Source organism: Neofelis nebulosa, chromosome 16 (genome assembly GCF_028018385.1).
Source record: "Neofelis nebulosa isolate mNeoNeb1 chromosome 16, mNeoNeb1.pri, whole genome shotgun sequence".
Classification (NCBI taxonomy): Eukaryota; Metazoa; Chordata; class Mammalia; order Carnivora; family Felidae; genus Neofelis; species Neofelis nebulosa.
The window spans coordinates 48,735,096-48,751,181 of NC_080797.1; the positions used below are offsets into that span (position 1 = coordinate 48,735,096).

General features: G+C 36.7%; 1 protein-coding gene across 8 annotated transcripts in view; it reads left to right on the forward strand.

Annotated features, from left to right (window-relative positions):
• RPS6KB1 (ribosomal protein S6 kinase B1) overlaps positions 1-16,086 on the forward strand; it is an 89,870-nt gene that overhangs the window by 28,253 nt on the left and 45,531 nt on the right. For 3 of the 8 annotated variants that reach the window (XM_058704313.1, XM_058704312.1, XM_058704314.1), the window contains 6 exons: positions 429-536; positions 831-893; positions 1,075-1,152; positions 6,925-7,032; positions 9,849-9,961; positions 10,929-12,986. In XM_058704313.1, the coding sequence (XP_058560296.1) occupies positions 429-536; positions 831-893; positions 1,075-1,152; positions 6,925-7,032; positions 9,849-9,961; positions 10,929-11,166 (708 nt within the window). In that variant the 3' untranslated portion in view covers positions 11,167-12,986. Of the gene's footprint in view, positions 1-428; positions 537-830; positions 894-1,074; positions 1,153-2,690; positions 3,485-6,924; positions 7,033-9,848; positions 9,962-10,910; positions 12,987-16,086 lie in introns of those variants that run through there. The other 5 variants (XM_058704315.1, XM_058704318.1, XM_058704317.1 and 2 more) reach the window with 3 other exon arrangements.

The following is a 16,086-nucleotide window of genomic DNA, read 5'->3' on the forward strand; positions in this document are numbered from 1 at the left end:
AAGAGACCTTTTCTGTGCTTTCTAAAAGTGTTACTGATGGAGTAAAAAAAAAAAAAAAAATCATGCTAATAATGCTTTATTAGTAGTACTTCCCCTGTACTTTTAAAAACATTTTTGTTTAAATGATCTGTCACGGCAGTCCTGTGAAACAGGTATAAAATAGGTACTGCCCTTATTTTGTAAATAGAGAAAGTAAAGAATATAAGCGCATGGCTCACATATTACCACACAAAGTTAATAGTGGAAACCCAGTTTCTTCTAGGATGTTGCTGTTTCTTCTGTCCCATTGCTTAAAAACTACAGATCTTTAGCAGTCAGCCCATATCACAGCATATATTTCTGATGTCTATGCATAACTGACTAATTCAGGAAATCGATGATTTTATTTTTTTTATATGCTGATTTTTCTCACTCTCTTCTGCTCCTAGCCCCCATTCACTGGGGAGAATAGAAAGAAAACAATTGACAAAATCCTCAAATGTAAACTCAATTTGCCTCCCTACCTCACACAAGAAGCCAGAGATCTGCTTAAAAAGGTAGGACACCAAACAATAAGCCACAACTACTGGGATTTAAATGGATATAATTGAATATACGTTTTGAATAAGGAATCATACACATATATTAAAAAAAGAAAGCCTACAGTTTTTGCAGGTAAAGTACAAATTTGTTTAAAGATTTTCTTTATTTTTTATTCCTAAACAGTATTTAGTAGTAATTAATAAATCATATTTTCTCAAAATAGATTAGCAGTATAGACAAGCAAATTTTATAAATGAAAACTAATCAATTTGACTAAGGTTCATCAATTTTTTTCCTCCTCCCTAAAGCTGCTGAAAAGAAATGCTGCTTCTCGTCTTGGAGCTGGTCCTGGGGATGCTGGAGAAGTTCAAGTAGGGATTGATCTGTTTGGTGGTTTGAGTGGAAGATAGTGCTAATTTTATGTATTTGTGAAGCTTGTATGTAGTTGTTTACAGCTTATTTTGTGATTGGTATAACTTCAAATAGGCAGTTACTTTGTCAATCCAGTGAAGTCTGTTTCCCTTGATTTTTCTTTCTGCTCCCTTTTTCTAGGCTCATCCATTCTTCAGGCATATTAATTGGGAAGAACTGCTGGCTAGGAAGGTGGAACCCCCTTTTAAACCTCTGTTGGTATGTATACACGAAAGCATATTATTTGAAAGACCTCGTGCTTTTTTAGAATAAGAAAATCTCAGAGCATTCAGAAACATTTTGTTTATACTAACAATTCGGAAAACTTTGACTTCTCTTCAGAGTCTTTATTCTATGCAGTCTTTTCAAGGACTTATTACCAGTAGCAATTGATGAGTGTAAGATGATTAACTTTTTTTTAATGGTTATTTTTGAGAGAGAAAGAGAAAGTATAAATGGGGGAGGGGCAGAGAAAGCAGAAGACAGAGTCCCAAGCAAGCTCTGCGCTGTCAATGCAAAGCCTGATGTGGGGCTCAAACCCACAAACTCTGAGGTCATGACCAGCGGCAAAGTTGTACGTTAAACCACCTGAGCCACCCAGATACCCCTATGTTAACTATTTTTAGGTTGGTTGCTAAAGACAATTAAATATTTCAAGTAGTTGGAACATTTTAAAATTTTTTTTTAGTGTTTATTTATTTTTGAAGGAAGGGAGACAGAGCATGAGTGGGGGAGGGGCAGAGAGAGAGGGAGACATAGAATTCGAGGCAGACTCCAGGCTCTGAGCTGTCAGTGCAGAGCCCAGCGCGGGGCTCAAACCCACAAACCACGAGATCATGACCTGAGCCAAAGTTGGTTGCCCAACAGACTGAGCCACCCAGGTGCCCCTAGTAGTTGAAACTTTTTTGCATTTTTTTTTTTTTTTTTTTTGCTTAGATCTACCCTATTTTATTTTAAAATAAAATTTAAAAAAATTTTAATGTTATATTTATTTGCTTATAAATGTTTATTTGTTTTGAGAGAGAGAAAGAACGTGAGGAGGGGAGGGGCAGAGAGAGAGGGCCAAGCAGGCTCCCTGCTGTCAGTGCAGAGTCCAGTGCACGGCTCCATCCCACGAACCGTGAGATCATGACCTAAGCTGAAATCAAGAGTCAGATGCTTAACGGACTGAGCCACCCAGGCACCACAAAAGTTTTATTTATTTAAGTAATCTCTGCATCCCACATGGGAGTTGACCTCACAATCCTGAGATCCAAGAGTCTCATGCTCTTCCAACTGAGCCAGCCAGGCGCCCCTATTTTATTTTTTATTTCTAATTGAAGTTTAGTTGATGTATAATATTATATAAGTTTCAGGTATGTAGCATAATGATTTAACATTTATATACATAACAAAATAGTCATCAAGGTAAGTGTGGTTACCCTCTGATTCAACCTTATTTTGAATTGAATTTTCTGGAAATTTTTTCTTAAAAATACAGCATATATGTGTATTAGTTTGCTAGGGTTGCTGTAACAAAGTACCACAGGCTAGGTGGCCTAAAGCAGAAGTTTATTGTATTCCAGCTCTGGAGACTAGATGTCCAAGGTTAAGATGTTGACAGGCTTGGTTTCTTCTGAAGGCTCTGAGAAACTTCTCTTCCATTCTGCCACTCTCCTGGCTTTTGGTGGTTTGCTAATAACAATCTTTGGCGATCCTTGGCTTGTAGGCATATCACCCGATCCCTGCTTTTATGTTTGCATTTTCCTTTTATGCAGATCTGTGTCCAGATTTTCCCTTTTTATCAGGATACCACTCATACTGAATTAGGATCTTCCCTGCTCCAGAATGGCCTCATCTTAACTAATTTCATCTTCACTGACTCTCATTCCAAACAAGGTTCCATTCGGAGGTCCTGGGGGTTAGAACTTCAACATATGAATGTTGAGGGGGACACAACTCAGATCATTACAATATGTTTATGAGTAAATGGGTTAGTGTGTTCTTGTCTTTCTCCCACCTCAGAATGTGAGAAAACATAGTTTATATTTCTTGAAATGAAGGTGGAGGAGGAGGAGGATAATGATGATGATAATTTGGTCCTGGAGCACAGGTTAACTTGCTTTAAAATTTTCACATATACAATTTTAAGGATAATTAACCCTCATGTACCAATTGTCCAGCTTGTCAGGTCATCTTATTTAAATGTAAATATAACTGCTATGCTATCATTACAACTAAAAAGCTGACAAGTTCCCCAGTTTCTTTTGCTTTGTTTTGCTCCCCATTGGTTTGTTTCAGTGATGATTCAATCAAGGTCTATGTACAGTTTGGTTATGGTGTCTCTTAGTTCTTTTTCCATCTGTAGATAATACCCACTCCCGCTCAATTCCTCTCCTGAGGACTTACTGAAGAAACTGGGTTATTTGTCCTGTAGGGTTCCTTACATTTTGATTTTGTTGATTTTTAACCCCATAGTGTCATTGACCATATTCATCTGTTCCCTGTATTTCCAAAACCTAGTAGTTAGATTTAGATGCTTAATCTGATTCTGATTAAACTTTTGATGTTGTATGTTTTGGTCATTTGTATTTTTTTTTTTTTTTTTTAGTAATGTTAGTGGTCGTTGATCATTGCCTACATCAGTAATTCTCAGCTAAGTTCAATTTGCCAAGGTTTGGAGACAAGTTGTCACAATTTGGGGAGGGGATACTATTGGAATGCAGTGGATAGAGGCCAGAGATGCTCCAGACATCCTGTATTACACAGGACAGGCCTCTACAACAAGAATTATGAAGCCCAAGATGTCAGTAGTGCGGAGATTGAGAATCTCTAGCCTAGTTTCAAGATTTCATTAGGGGTTTGCAAAATTGTTTTATTTTAATACTATTATTCATTCTTCATTACTGAATTTATCCATAAAGAGAAACTCTTACATTTCCTACAGGAAAGGCAGGATAAATGTTTCTTTCCCAGTTTTCAAAATAATAAATTAGTTCCATAACATCTTCCCAATTGACCAATGAATTGTATAATTTTTTTTTTAAGTATAATTATGAATTCATGCCTTTTATTTGTGTTTCAATCCATTGCACTAATCTTTTGTGATGCTCATCTTTTACCATCTTTGGATACCGGGTGCTTCTTCATATTGGTTCCTAAGCTCTTTTGACATGACCACAAAGTCTGTTGTACCAGAGAGAAAGAATTAAGGAAACACGTGTAGTTAGATTTAGGTGACATTTTTGTCAATAGTACCCAAAGCTATCTACACATTCAATGCAATCCCAATCAAAATTGCACCAGCATTCTTCTCGAAGCTAGAACAAGCAATCCTAAAATTTGTATGGAACCACAAAAGGCCCCGAATAGCCAAAGTAATTTTGAAGAAGACCAAAGCAGGAGGCATCACAATCCCAGACTTTAGCCTCTACTACAAAGCTATAATCATCAAGACAGCATGGTATTGACACAAAAATAGAACATAGGCCAATGGAATAGAATAGAAACCCCAGAACTAGACCCACAAAAGTATGGCCAACTAATCTTTGACAAAGCAGGAAAGAATATCCGATGGAAAAAAGACAGTCTCTAACAAATGGTGCTGGGAGAACTGGACAGCAACATGCAGAAGGATGAAACTAGACCACTTTCTTACACCATTCACAAAAAACAAACTCAAAATGGATAAAGGGCCTGAATGTGAGACAGGAAACCATCAAAACCCTAGAGGAGAAAGCAGGGAAAAACCTCTCTGACCTCAGCCGCAGCAATTTCTTACTTGACACATCCCCAAAGGCAAGGGAATTAAAAGCAAAAATGAACTATTGGGACCTCATGAAGATAAAAAGCTTCTGCACAGCAAAGGAAACAATCATCAAAACTAAAAGACAACCAACAGAATGGGAAAAGATATTTGCAAATGACATATCGGACAAAGGGCTAGTATCCAAAATCTATAAAGAGCTCACCAAACTCCACACCCAAAAAACAAATAATCCAGTGAAGAAATGGGCAGAAACCATGAATAAACACTTCTCTAAAGAAGACATCCAGATGGCCAACAGGCACATGAAAAGATGCTCATCGTCGCTCCTCATCAGGGAAATACAAATCAAAACCACACTCAGATATCACCTCACGCCAGTCAGAGTAGCTAAAATGAACAAAACAGGAGACTATAGATGCTGGCGAGGATGTGGAGAAATGGGAGCCCTCTTGTACTGTTGGTGGGAATGCAAACTGGTGCAGCCACTCTGGAAAACAGTGTGGAGGTTCCTCAAAAAATTAAAAATAGACCTACCCTATGACCCAGCAGTAGCACTACTAGGAATTTACCCAAGGGATACAGGAGTACTGATGCATAGGGGCACTTGTACCCCAATGTTTATAGCAGCACTTTCAGCAATAGCTAAATTATGGAAAGAGTCTAAATGTCCATCAACCGATGAATGGATAAAGAAATTGTGGTTTATATACACGATGGAATACTACTTGGCAATGAGAAAGAATGAAATATGGCCTTTTGTAGCAACATGGATGGAACTGGAGAGTGTGATGCTAAGTGAAATAAGTCATTCAGAGAAGGACAGATTCCATATGTTTTCACTCCTATGTGCATCCTGAGAAACTTAACAGAAAAGACCATGGGAGAGGGGAAGGAAAAAAAATGGTTAGAGAGGGAGGGAGCCAAAACATAAGAGACTCCTAAAAACTGAGAACAAACTGAGGGTTAATGGGGGGTGGGAGGGCGGGGTGGGTGGGTGATGGGTATTGAGGAGGGCACCTGTTGGGATGAGCACTGGGTGTTGTATGGAAACCAATTTGGCAATAAATTTCATTAAAAAAAAAAGATTTGGGTGACATTTTTCACAAGAAAATGTACTCAGAGTAGAATGTTGTTATTTCTCCCTGAGCAGTCTCAAGGGATGAAAGAAGCTATAGAAAGAAACTTTAGAGCATTTACAAACGTGTTTTGTGTTAAATCTCTGCTTCAGTAGTTTCTCAGGTTTATTATAAACCTGCAGTGGCCAACTGAGCAAATTATATCTAACAAGGAATTTAGCCAATGGACTAGGCACACTGAAGCTTTGTAAGTGGGGAAGATTGACATTCAGATTTTTTTGGAGGGGGTGGGAATGTGAGAGAGCACATGTGGGAGGAGCAGAGAGAGAGGGAAAGAGAATCCCAAGCATGTTCCATGCCCAACCCAGAGCCCAAAGCAAGGCTTGATCCCTCAACTGTGAGGTCATGACCTGAGTGGAAATTGAGAGTCAGATGCTTGGGGTGTGGGTGGGGCGTGGTGCCTGGATGGCTCAGTTGGTTAAGCGTCCAACTTCAGCTTGGGTCATAATCTCACAGTTCATGAGTTCAAGCCCCGCATTGGACTCTTTGCTGTCGGCAGGGAGCCCACTTCAGATCTTCTGTTTCCCTTTCTCTCTCTGCCTCTCTCTCTCTCAGAAGCAAATAAATAAACACTTAAAAAACAAAGATGCTTGGGGTGCCTGAGTGGCTCAGTCCGTTAAGCGTCTAACTCTTGATTTTGGCTCAGGTCATGATCTCACTTGAGCCGCGCGATGGGCTCCACACTGACAGTGCAGAGCCTGCTTGGAATTCTCTCTCTTTCTCTCTCTCCCCCCCCAACCTCCCCCTCTCAAAATAAGTAAACTTAAAAAAAAGCTAAAAAAAAAAGTAAAAAGAGTTGGACACAACTGAGTGAGCCACCCAGGTGATCTGACAGACTTTTTATAAGAATGATAAAGAATGGTAAAGGTGTACTATAATCTATTTTAATATATGTCTAAAGTTTGAAGGTGTAATTTGACCTTTGATACTTTCCACCTGTATTTATTCTTTAGTCTTTGCCTACTAAGAGTATTCCGATATTTTATTACAGTCAAATCCTGTGAAAAGAGTTCTATCTAGAGTCTTGTCTAATGCAAGTAATGCATTTGATTGATATATATAATACAGACATTCATCATTTTCTAATCATTTTGTTTTTTCATAAAGCAATCTGAGGAGGATGTGAGTCAGTTTGATTCAAAGTTTACACGTCAGACACCTGTTGACAGCCCAGATGACTCAACTCTCAGTGAAAGTGCCAACCAGGTCTTTCTGGTAAGTGAAAGAATTTCATATTGCCACAAGAAATTTAAGTATTAGGATGGGCCCTTTTCAATAAGAAAATTCAATTTGCTTCTTTGCAGTTCATGTAGATAACCTGAGATGCTATTTTTTATTAAGTTTTCTACCTTGCTAAGCTAAAAAATCCTCATAATCCAGATTCCATTTTAGCAGTTAGAATAGGACTGTATGATTCTTTGGAGTATACATGGGCCACTGACTTAAAATGATGTTTGGCTTAGCAAATCTCAATTGAAAGTCACACAGTTATAACAGTAGGAGGAGAAGAACTCACTGTAACTATTCTATTCCTGAAATAGCTACAAATTTTTGGTACTTTTTAGTGTAACTTTGTAGGGGATTTTTAACCTGTTAATAGTGAATATTTGGCATCAAAATATATTGGTTCATATGTAATAGTAAATCTATTAATCCTCATTGTAGAAGTTTCTGTACTGTTTTATACCTTGTCTCTTCAGGTAGAAAAAAAGCTTTTAGATTTTTTTTAAAGATTTTTTAGATTTTGATCAAAAACCTCATTTTGTATCTTTTTTTTTTGTTACTTGTCATTATCCTTTGTCATTTCTTTTTGGACTACATCTAGAGAGAGTGGAATATGGAGAAAGTAAGCATTTGGAAGGTTTTTTTTGTTTTTTGTTTTTTTTCCTATTTCTGAGTTTACCACATTTATCACCAACTTAATTGTTCATTTTTTTTATACTGTTCACAGTGTAATACACAGTAGTGTTGTATATTTTGGGGTGGAGGGTAAGTTCTAAAGTTAGCATGGAATGCAAAAATTGTGTATGGTCAAAATTATTCTTAAATCACCATAGTACAGTATGGCTTTGAGTAACTAACATTGAATAGTAATATTATAAGTGTATGATTGTATAGTGTTATAAGAATAGAGCATATATGCAAAATATAATTTTACAGTCTTTTTAATTACATAAGAGATGAAATATGAATGCATGTTGTTAAGTTTATATCTACACGATGCAAAGTATATCCCTTGGTAAAATATCTTGTGTTCAGTTAGTGAAGTAGACATGATTCATTTTATTTTTCTTTTCTAAATTTTTTTTTAACATTTATTTTTGAGAGACAGATACAGAGCATGAGTGAGGGAGGAGTGGAGAGAGAGGGAGACACAGAACCCAAAGCAGGCTCCAGGCTCTGAGTTGTCAGCACAGAGCCTAATACAGGGCTCAAACTCAGGAACCATGAGATCATGATCTGGGCCACCCAAGCACCCCAACAGGATTCATTTAAATTCTGGCATCGCTTTCTTTTTTTCTCTTCTGTGGAATTTTGTTTTCTACTGATGTGGAGTATATACCTTTGATTTAACATAGAGATCTTTTCCTCAGTTGGGCATTGCAGAGTTTCAACTAGTTTGACAATTTTCCCCCCATAAAAAAGTCTAGAAATTTCTTATCTCACTACAAAGAAATCCAAAGTTGTGGTGGCAAAATTTACATAACTAGGCTCTCATTGCCAGTTAAAGTATCGTTGAACTTTTCATAATTACTTAAATTGGCCAACTAATGAACATAAGAATAATTCATTTGTTAGGTTGTAGCCAGATTTCTGTATATAAAGTCAATCTCTTTAGAAATTGATAAAAATCAGTAACATCCTGCTTACTTGGGGATTGTGGTTATAACAACTTCAGTTTAATAATTATTTAAATTCCTCTCACAGAATTAAAGGAAATTCAAAGATGATCAAGGTACAGCCTGGTCCTCTTGGTAGTTATGGCTTTAGTTCACTAGACTATGTGGGGAAATGGCTTCTGAAGTCCACATGTACCTGTCACAAAGTATACGCACTAGAGAATGTACCTCACTCTTTAGGACTTCACCCAGAGCCTTGTTGAGTCGTTTTACTATAATTCATATGCCTATATATAGATGACTGGAATAATAAATAAAAGGAAAGATAGATGGAGGACTGATTGATATCAATTGATAGGACATTGGCAGCAAGAGAAAGGACAACTGGTGTGGCCTAATAGCAAGGTCCAAGAAAGAACTAAAGCTAGCAAAACCGAATAATTGCAAATTAAAAAAATTTAGTTTTTTTTTTAATCATGAAAATATCAAATCTATCCAGTCATTGGTATAAAATCAGAAGATCACACATGCCAATTTAAAGAATTGTGTTTTTAGGGGCGCCTGGGTGGCTCAGTCGGTTAAGCGTCCGACTTCAGCCCAGGTCACGATCTCGCGGTCCACGAGTTCGAGCCCCGCGTCGGGCTCTGGGCTGATGGCTCAGAGCCTGGAGCCTGCTTCCGATTCTGTGTCTCCCTCTCTCTCTGCCCCTACCCCGTTCATGCTCTGTCTCTCTCTGTCTCAAAAATAAATAAAAACATTAAAAAAAAAATTTTAAAAAAATAAATAAAAATTGTGTTTTTACTTTGTCCTAATAATGAGAAACTGGGGAGTGATAATCTTAGTTGCTTATGTGCATGTGGCTAGAAACCCTAGAATTTTCTTTGCATATATCATATTTAATATCTTAATGTGGAGCCTACAATGTCCTGTTTTGTTCTGCTCCTTTCAGTAGAGTAGAATATTCTTTGCTGGCATACGAGGCTCAATTAAATTCTGCCTTCTTGAGGTCTGTGCCTCAAGAAATGCTTGGAAAGAAGCTAACAGATGTGAAATGAGACTGGGGAGACGGGTGTATACAGAGCAGTGGGTTTAGGTGTGCATTGTTGTTTTGGTGTGTCAGAGACTGAAACTACATTTTCTTGATTTATATAACAAAATGCCATTCTGTAGTCTACTTTTTCTGTCTTTCAGGGTTTTACATATGTTGCTCCATCTGTACTTGAAAGTGTGAAAGAAAAATTTTCCTTTGAACCAAAAATCCGATCACCTCGAAGGTTTATTGGCAGCCCGCGAACACCTGTCAGGTATTCAGAGTTTGTTGTTCTCACTGTCTTTCTTTCTTTCTTTTCTTTTCTTTCTTTGTTTAACCTAGAAGAGCATCACTTAAATGTGTGCCAAGTTACATAAACAAAAGAGGTGTCATACTCTATTTGGCTAACGTAAGAACAGCATCTACATCTTCGTATATTGAATGCTATATAGTTTACCTTCCCTCCTGTGAAAGAAAGTAAGCTACTGTATTGGCAAATGTCTTCTTTACCCATTCATTCAACATTTATTGTGTGCCAGGGGCTGTGCTACATGCTGGGGACACGTGATTAACATAGGAATTGTCCTTGTTCTGATGAAGCTTACAATTGAGTGAGAAGAGAGTCACAATAACTAAAGAAGGAAATACAAAAAATATGTAAGCACAAGTAGTGTTCAAGTACTATTTGAAGAAAAATAGAGTGTGGTGGTAGAGAGCAGAGAATAATAACAAGGGGGCTCCTATTCATGGTCGTCAGAGAAAGGTCTCTCAGGTGAAGTAACATCTAAGAATGAAGAGAAAAAGCCACTCATACAAAAAATAGAAGTACAAGGGTGTTACAGGTACAGCAACAGCCCATGCAAAAGCCCCAAGGGAGGAAAAATCTTGGTCTTCATAATGAAAGGGTGGTCAACATTCCTGACATGTGAGTTTGTCTTAAATACATTTATCTTAAATGCAGTGGGAAGCTGTTTTAAGTAGGGAAGTACAATGACTTTAAAAAAAAAAAAAAAAAAGTATCATTGAGTATTTTACAGAGGCAGGTACAGAGATAAAGAGACCAGTTAGGAAAATCTAGCAGTTAGTCTAGAGGAGCAATGGCTCAAATTTAGCCTTTGTACTAATTCACACAAAAATAAAATTGAATGAAAATAAGTGTCATCCCTTTAAATGTAAGGGAAATATTTCCTGTTGAGATAATCCTTGAGATAAATGAATGATAGCTCTTCCTTGTCTTAAAGCCCAGTCAAATTTTCTCCTGGGGATTTCTGGGGAAGAGGTGCTTCAGCCAGCACGGCAAATCCTCAGACACCTGTGGAATATCCAATGGAAACAAGTGGAGTAGAGCAGATGGATGTGACGATGAGTGGGGAAGCTTCAGCACCACTTCCCATACGACAGCCGAACTCTGGGCCATACAAAAAACAAGCTTTCCCCATGATCTCCAAACGACCAGAGCACCTACGTATGAATCTATGACAGAGCAATGATTTTAATGAATTTAAGGCAAAAACAGGTGAGGAAGGGATATGTGAGCATCCTGTAAAGTGAAACAAGAAAGCTCAAAATGACAGTCTTGAAGAGTCAGTGTCATTACATTGAACACTTTGGACAGAGGAAAAATAAACATGGATTTTAAAAAAATCAATCAATGGTGCAAAAAAAAAAAAAAAACTTAAGCATAATAGTATTGTGGAACTCTTAGGCACATCAATTGATTCCTAGCGACATCTTCTCAACCTTATCAAGGATTTTCATGTTGATGGCTCAAAACTGACAGTATTAAGGGTAGGATGTTGCTTCTGAATCACTGTTGAGTTCTGATTGTGTCGAAGAAGGGTTATCCTTTCATTAGGCAAAGTATGAAATTGCCTGTAATACTTGCAACTAAGGACAAATTAGCATGCAAGCTTGTTCAAACTTTTCCAGCAACATGGAATCAAAGACAAAAGAAACTTAACAGTTGATGTTTTACGTGCAAACAACCTGAATCTTTTTTTTATATAAATATATATTTTTCAAATAGATTTTTGATTCAGCTCATTATGGAAAACATCCCAACTTTAAAATGCAAAATTATTGGTTGGTGTGAAGAAAGCCAGACAACTTCTGTTTCTTCTCTTGGTGAAACAATAAAAATGCAAATGAATCATTGTTAACCACAGCTGTGGCTTGTTTGAGGGATTGGGGTGGACATGGGGTTTATTTTCAGTAACCCAGCTGCAATACCTGTCTGTAATACTAGGAAAAAAAAAATCTATTTAATCATTTCTACTTGCAGTACTGCTATGTGCTAAGCTTAACTGGAAGCTTTGGAATGGGCATAACTTGTATGTCCTACATTGCATCCTTGTCCTGGGCCTGCATTGCACTGGAAAAATATCGCCCCCTGTTCTTATACCAGTATTTGGTTCAAGACGCCAAATATTTTCAGCCTATGGCTGAAGAAGGATGGAAAAGAGGATAAAATACATACTGAGGGCAGTAAAGTGAGGGAGAGAGGGAGATCCAGGGGAAGAGGGTGTTATCATGTTCCACTCTCTATGTCTAATCTCTTTACAGCAAATTGTTAAGATTTTAAGTTTTACTTTTAACTGTTTTTGCTGTCTACCTTCCTTACATTTTTTTCCTCAGCAGTTTCAAAAGGAAAAAGAGTTTCTTCTATACTGGGGCTACATTTTTTGATTGTAAAAACATTTGATGGCCTTTTGATGAATGTCTTCCACAGTGAATAAGAAAACTTAGTGGTTTAATTTAGGAAACATGTGAACAAGACATTATGTTTTTGAAATTGTAACAAAATCTACATAAGTGGTATACAGGTACAAAGAATAAAAATAAAGGTAACTTTACCTTTCTTAAATACTTCCTGCCTTAAAGAGCGCATTTCCATGACTTTAGCTGGTGAAAGGGTTTAATATCTGCAGAGCTTTATAAAAATACATTTCAGTGCATACTGGTATAATAGATGATCATGCAGTTGAGTCTTATCACCTCCTTTTGTTATAATGTCTTCTGAGTGTGCAAAGTCAATTTGTAATATTTTGCAACCCTACAATTTTTTTAAATAGTTGCTGCTTGCTATGTTCTTCAAACCTTTTTGAGCCATAGGATCCAAGCCATAAGATTCTTTATGCATGTTGAATTCAGTCAGAAAAGAGGAAAGCTTTGCTTATTTAAATGGCAATTCAAGTGAGATGAGATGAAATCCTATGACACTGAGCAAAATAGAACCATGAAAAGTGATTGGAAATATACCTTTTCAATTTTGGCAATAAATGAAGAAATTGGTAACAGTTCATCTTTGGACAGAAAGCCTTTTATTTTTTTATTTATTTTTTTATTTTATCACTTCCTCTAGACCCCCTCCTCCCTTATTGCAGCAGCCTACTGAGAACTTTGTAATTGTAGCTAGTAAATTAGAAGCTACAATAAATGATAAGGGCAGAATTGTACTTAACGTGCAGAGCTTTGTTCTATGACAGTTGATGTCTGAAAAACTAGAACCCAAAAACTATGGTGATAAGTATAGACTTTCTTTCAGATTGTGAATGACTTGTGCTACTCTGATACTTGTTTTCAAATGTGTTTACTAACTGTAGTGTTGACTGCCTAACCAAATTCCAGCAAAATTTTTACCCTAAAATATTCCTCCTCAGTCCTATTTGCTAGTAACATTTGCACTGTGATTGGCTGGCTATATAACCACCCCATAGTTAAACTATTTTCATAATTAGCACTGCCAGCAGTAGTGTCACACACCGCAAATTTTCTGCATAAAATGCATTAATTACATATTTACCATCCATACAAATAGCTTTCAGACTTAATATTGAGTGAAATTAATTTCCTGTGCTGAGGCAAGTTCACTGAAAAATTGTTTTATAAATGGATATCCCTACTCTGACTGTGAAACATGTCAAGTGCCACTTTTAGTGTCACAGACAGAAAGCACACACCTATGCAATATGGCTTACCCTATATTTATTTGTAAAAATCCAAGCATAGTTCAAAATGTATGATGTCAATATTACTAGTCTTAAGTTTCTAAGAGGATTCTTTATGATTATTCCAGGTAAGTGTATAAAAGAGATTAAGTGCTTTCCTTTCATCACTCGATTATTTTCTTTAAAACCAGCTATTACAGGATATTTTTTTACTTTATACATGTTGTTTTTTAATTAAAATCACTGAGAACTGAACTCTACTAATTTTGATTTTATAAGGTTTGTAGCATTACAGAATAAACTGGGATTTATAAACCAGCTGTGATTAACAATGTAAAGAATTATTGAACTTGAACCAGATATTTTGGAAAATTATATTATTTCTTTTTCCCCTTTATGGTCTCACGTAATTTGAATCCTTCAAGGAGACTTTTTTCCATACTATTTTTTGAGATAGAAGATAATTGGGGGGTGGGAGGTAAGAATGCATGTATGATACTCCATAAATTCAACATTCTTTAATAAATGATTATAAGCAATACGCATCTTCGATAGTATCAATATACTGAGCCTTCAATTTTATTTTAGTTTAAAGAAAGATTTTTTTTTTAATGTTTATTTTTGAGGGAGAGAGAGAGAGTGCGAGTGGGGCAGGGGCAGAGAGAGAGGGAGACACAGAATCTGAAGCAGGCTCCGGGCTCTGAGCTATCAGCACAGAGCCTGATGCAGGGCTCGAACTCACAAACTGTGAGATCATGACCTGAGCTGAAGTCGGATGCTTAACCAACTGGGCCACCCAGGCGCCCTGAGCCTTCGATTTTATATTTAATGTAGGACCTATTTTGGTTAGTCAGTCATGTGGTTCCTAGTCTACAAGGGTTAGATCTAAGAATATTCCCATGAGAAATGTTGAATTTATGAAGAATGGATTTTGAGGCTTTGAAAATGGTTAATTTCTCAAAAACATCAGTATCCAAACATCTACCCTTTTTCATAGGAGTAGACACTAGCAAGCTGGACAAAATAATCATAAAAGTATTTGTCACACCATGACCTGTGGTCTGTTACTGATTGATATAAAACTTTTGTGTGTGATTCTTAATTTATCACTACAGCACAAATGTTATCTCAGTGGATTATTTGAAGTAACATCTGAAAAATGGGTTCATCTGTGTTCTTTAATTATTTTATTCCTGTCCCAAGTTGGCTTTGCATCTATCAGAGTAAATATTAAGCTGCCTTATTAGGAGTGCTATGAGGGTAACACATTTTTCTGCTTTTCATCTTGTATTTAGTTTACTGTATTAAGTATTTGATTTCGGATTGAATGAATGTAAATAGAAATTAAATGCAAATTTGAATGAACATAAAATAGAAGTGATTTTTTTTTTTAAATCCACAGATAGGAAGAAATAACTATCAGGTGCACAAATGGTTTCAGTAATTATTTTCATTAATATACCAGATATGTTCAGGTTCTCATATTTAGTAACTACTTATATATATGAGGACTAACAGTTGTAAAAACTTTCTGCTGAGAAATTGAAGCTACTTAAATATATAATAAGTTTTAGTACTAATATATATTAGATGTTACACACTTGTAATTTCCAAGTTCTGTCCAATAGTTGAATTGGTTACTTTAAAAAAAGCTCATGTGAAAAATTATGTGAAACTAGTTTCGTTACAGATACACTAGGAAGACTTTCTTGTCCTAACAAGTTTGTTCAGCCACACTTGTCAACAACATTTGATCATTGGGTGTGTATGTGCTACATAATGTCATGCCCCAAATCTGTTTTTAACTAATGTCTCAACATATCTAGTGTAAGATGGGTGTTTTGTATAAGCCACTTATTTGAGGCAATTCTATCACACTTGGATGATTTCTCTATAGAAGTTCTCAAACTGACTTTTTTATTAAACATAGTTGCAGCTCCTTTTTTTTTTTTTTTTTTTTTTGGAGAGAATGTGAGCAGGGGAGGGACAGAAACAAAGGGGGAGAGAATCCCAGGCAGTCAGTGCAGAGCTTGACACAGGGCTCAAATTCACCAACTGTGAGGTCATGACCTGCACTGAAACCAAGAGTCGGACTGAACCACCCTGGTGCCCCATAGAGTTGCAGCTCTTAATGCTGATAAAACGATCTTTAAGAGGGTGTGATCTGAGTTCACAGAGTAAGTGGGTTTTTGAATCCCTATTCCCATTTTTGAGGTGAAAGAGTTTAAGTAGAGAAATGCTTCCAGTTCATTAGTGTTATTGGTAGATGGCATAGCTCTCCTATTACATCCCCCCCCCCTTTAAATTCATATGAACTGCTTTCTTGTTAATTCATTAGGAACAAAAACCCATCTGCCTATCATGGACCTCCTTTTTATTAAATCATCTTAAGAAACAAAGCTATCCATATAGCCACAGAGTAAGAAGAGTAGGTAGGTATTTTAATAGGGCT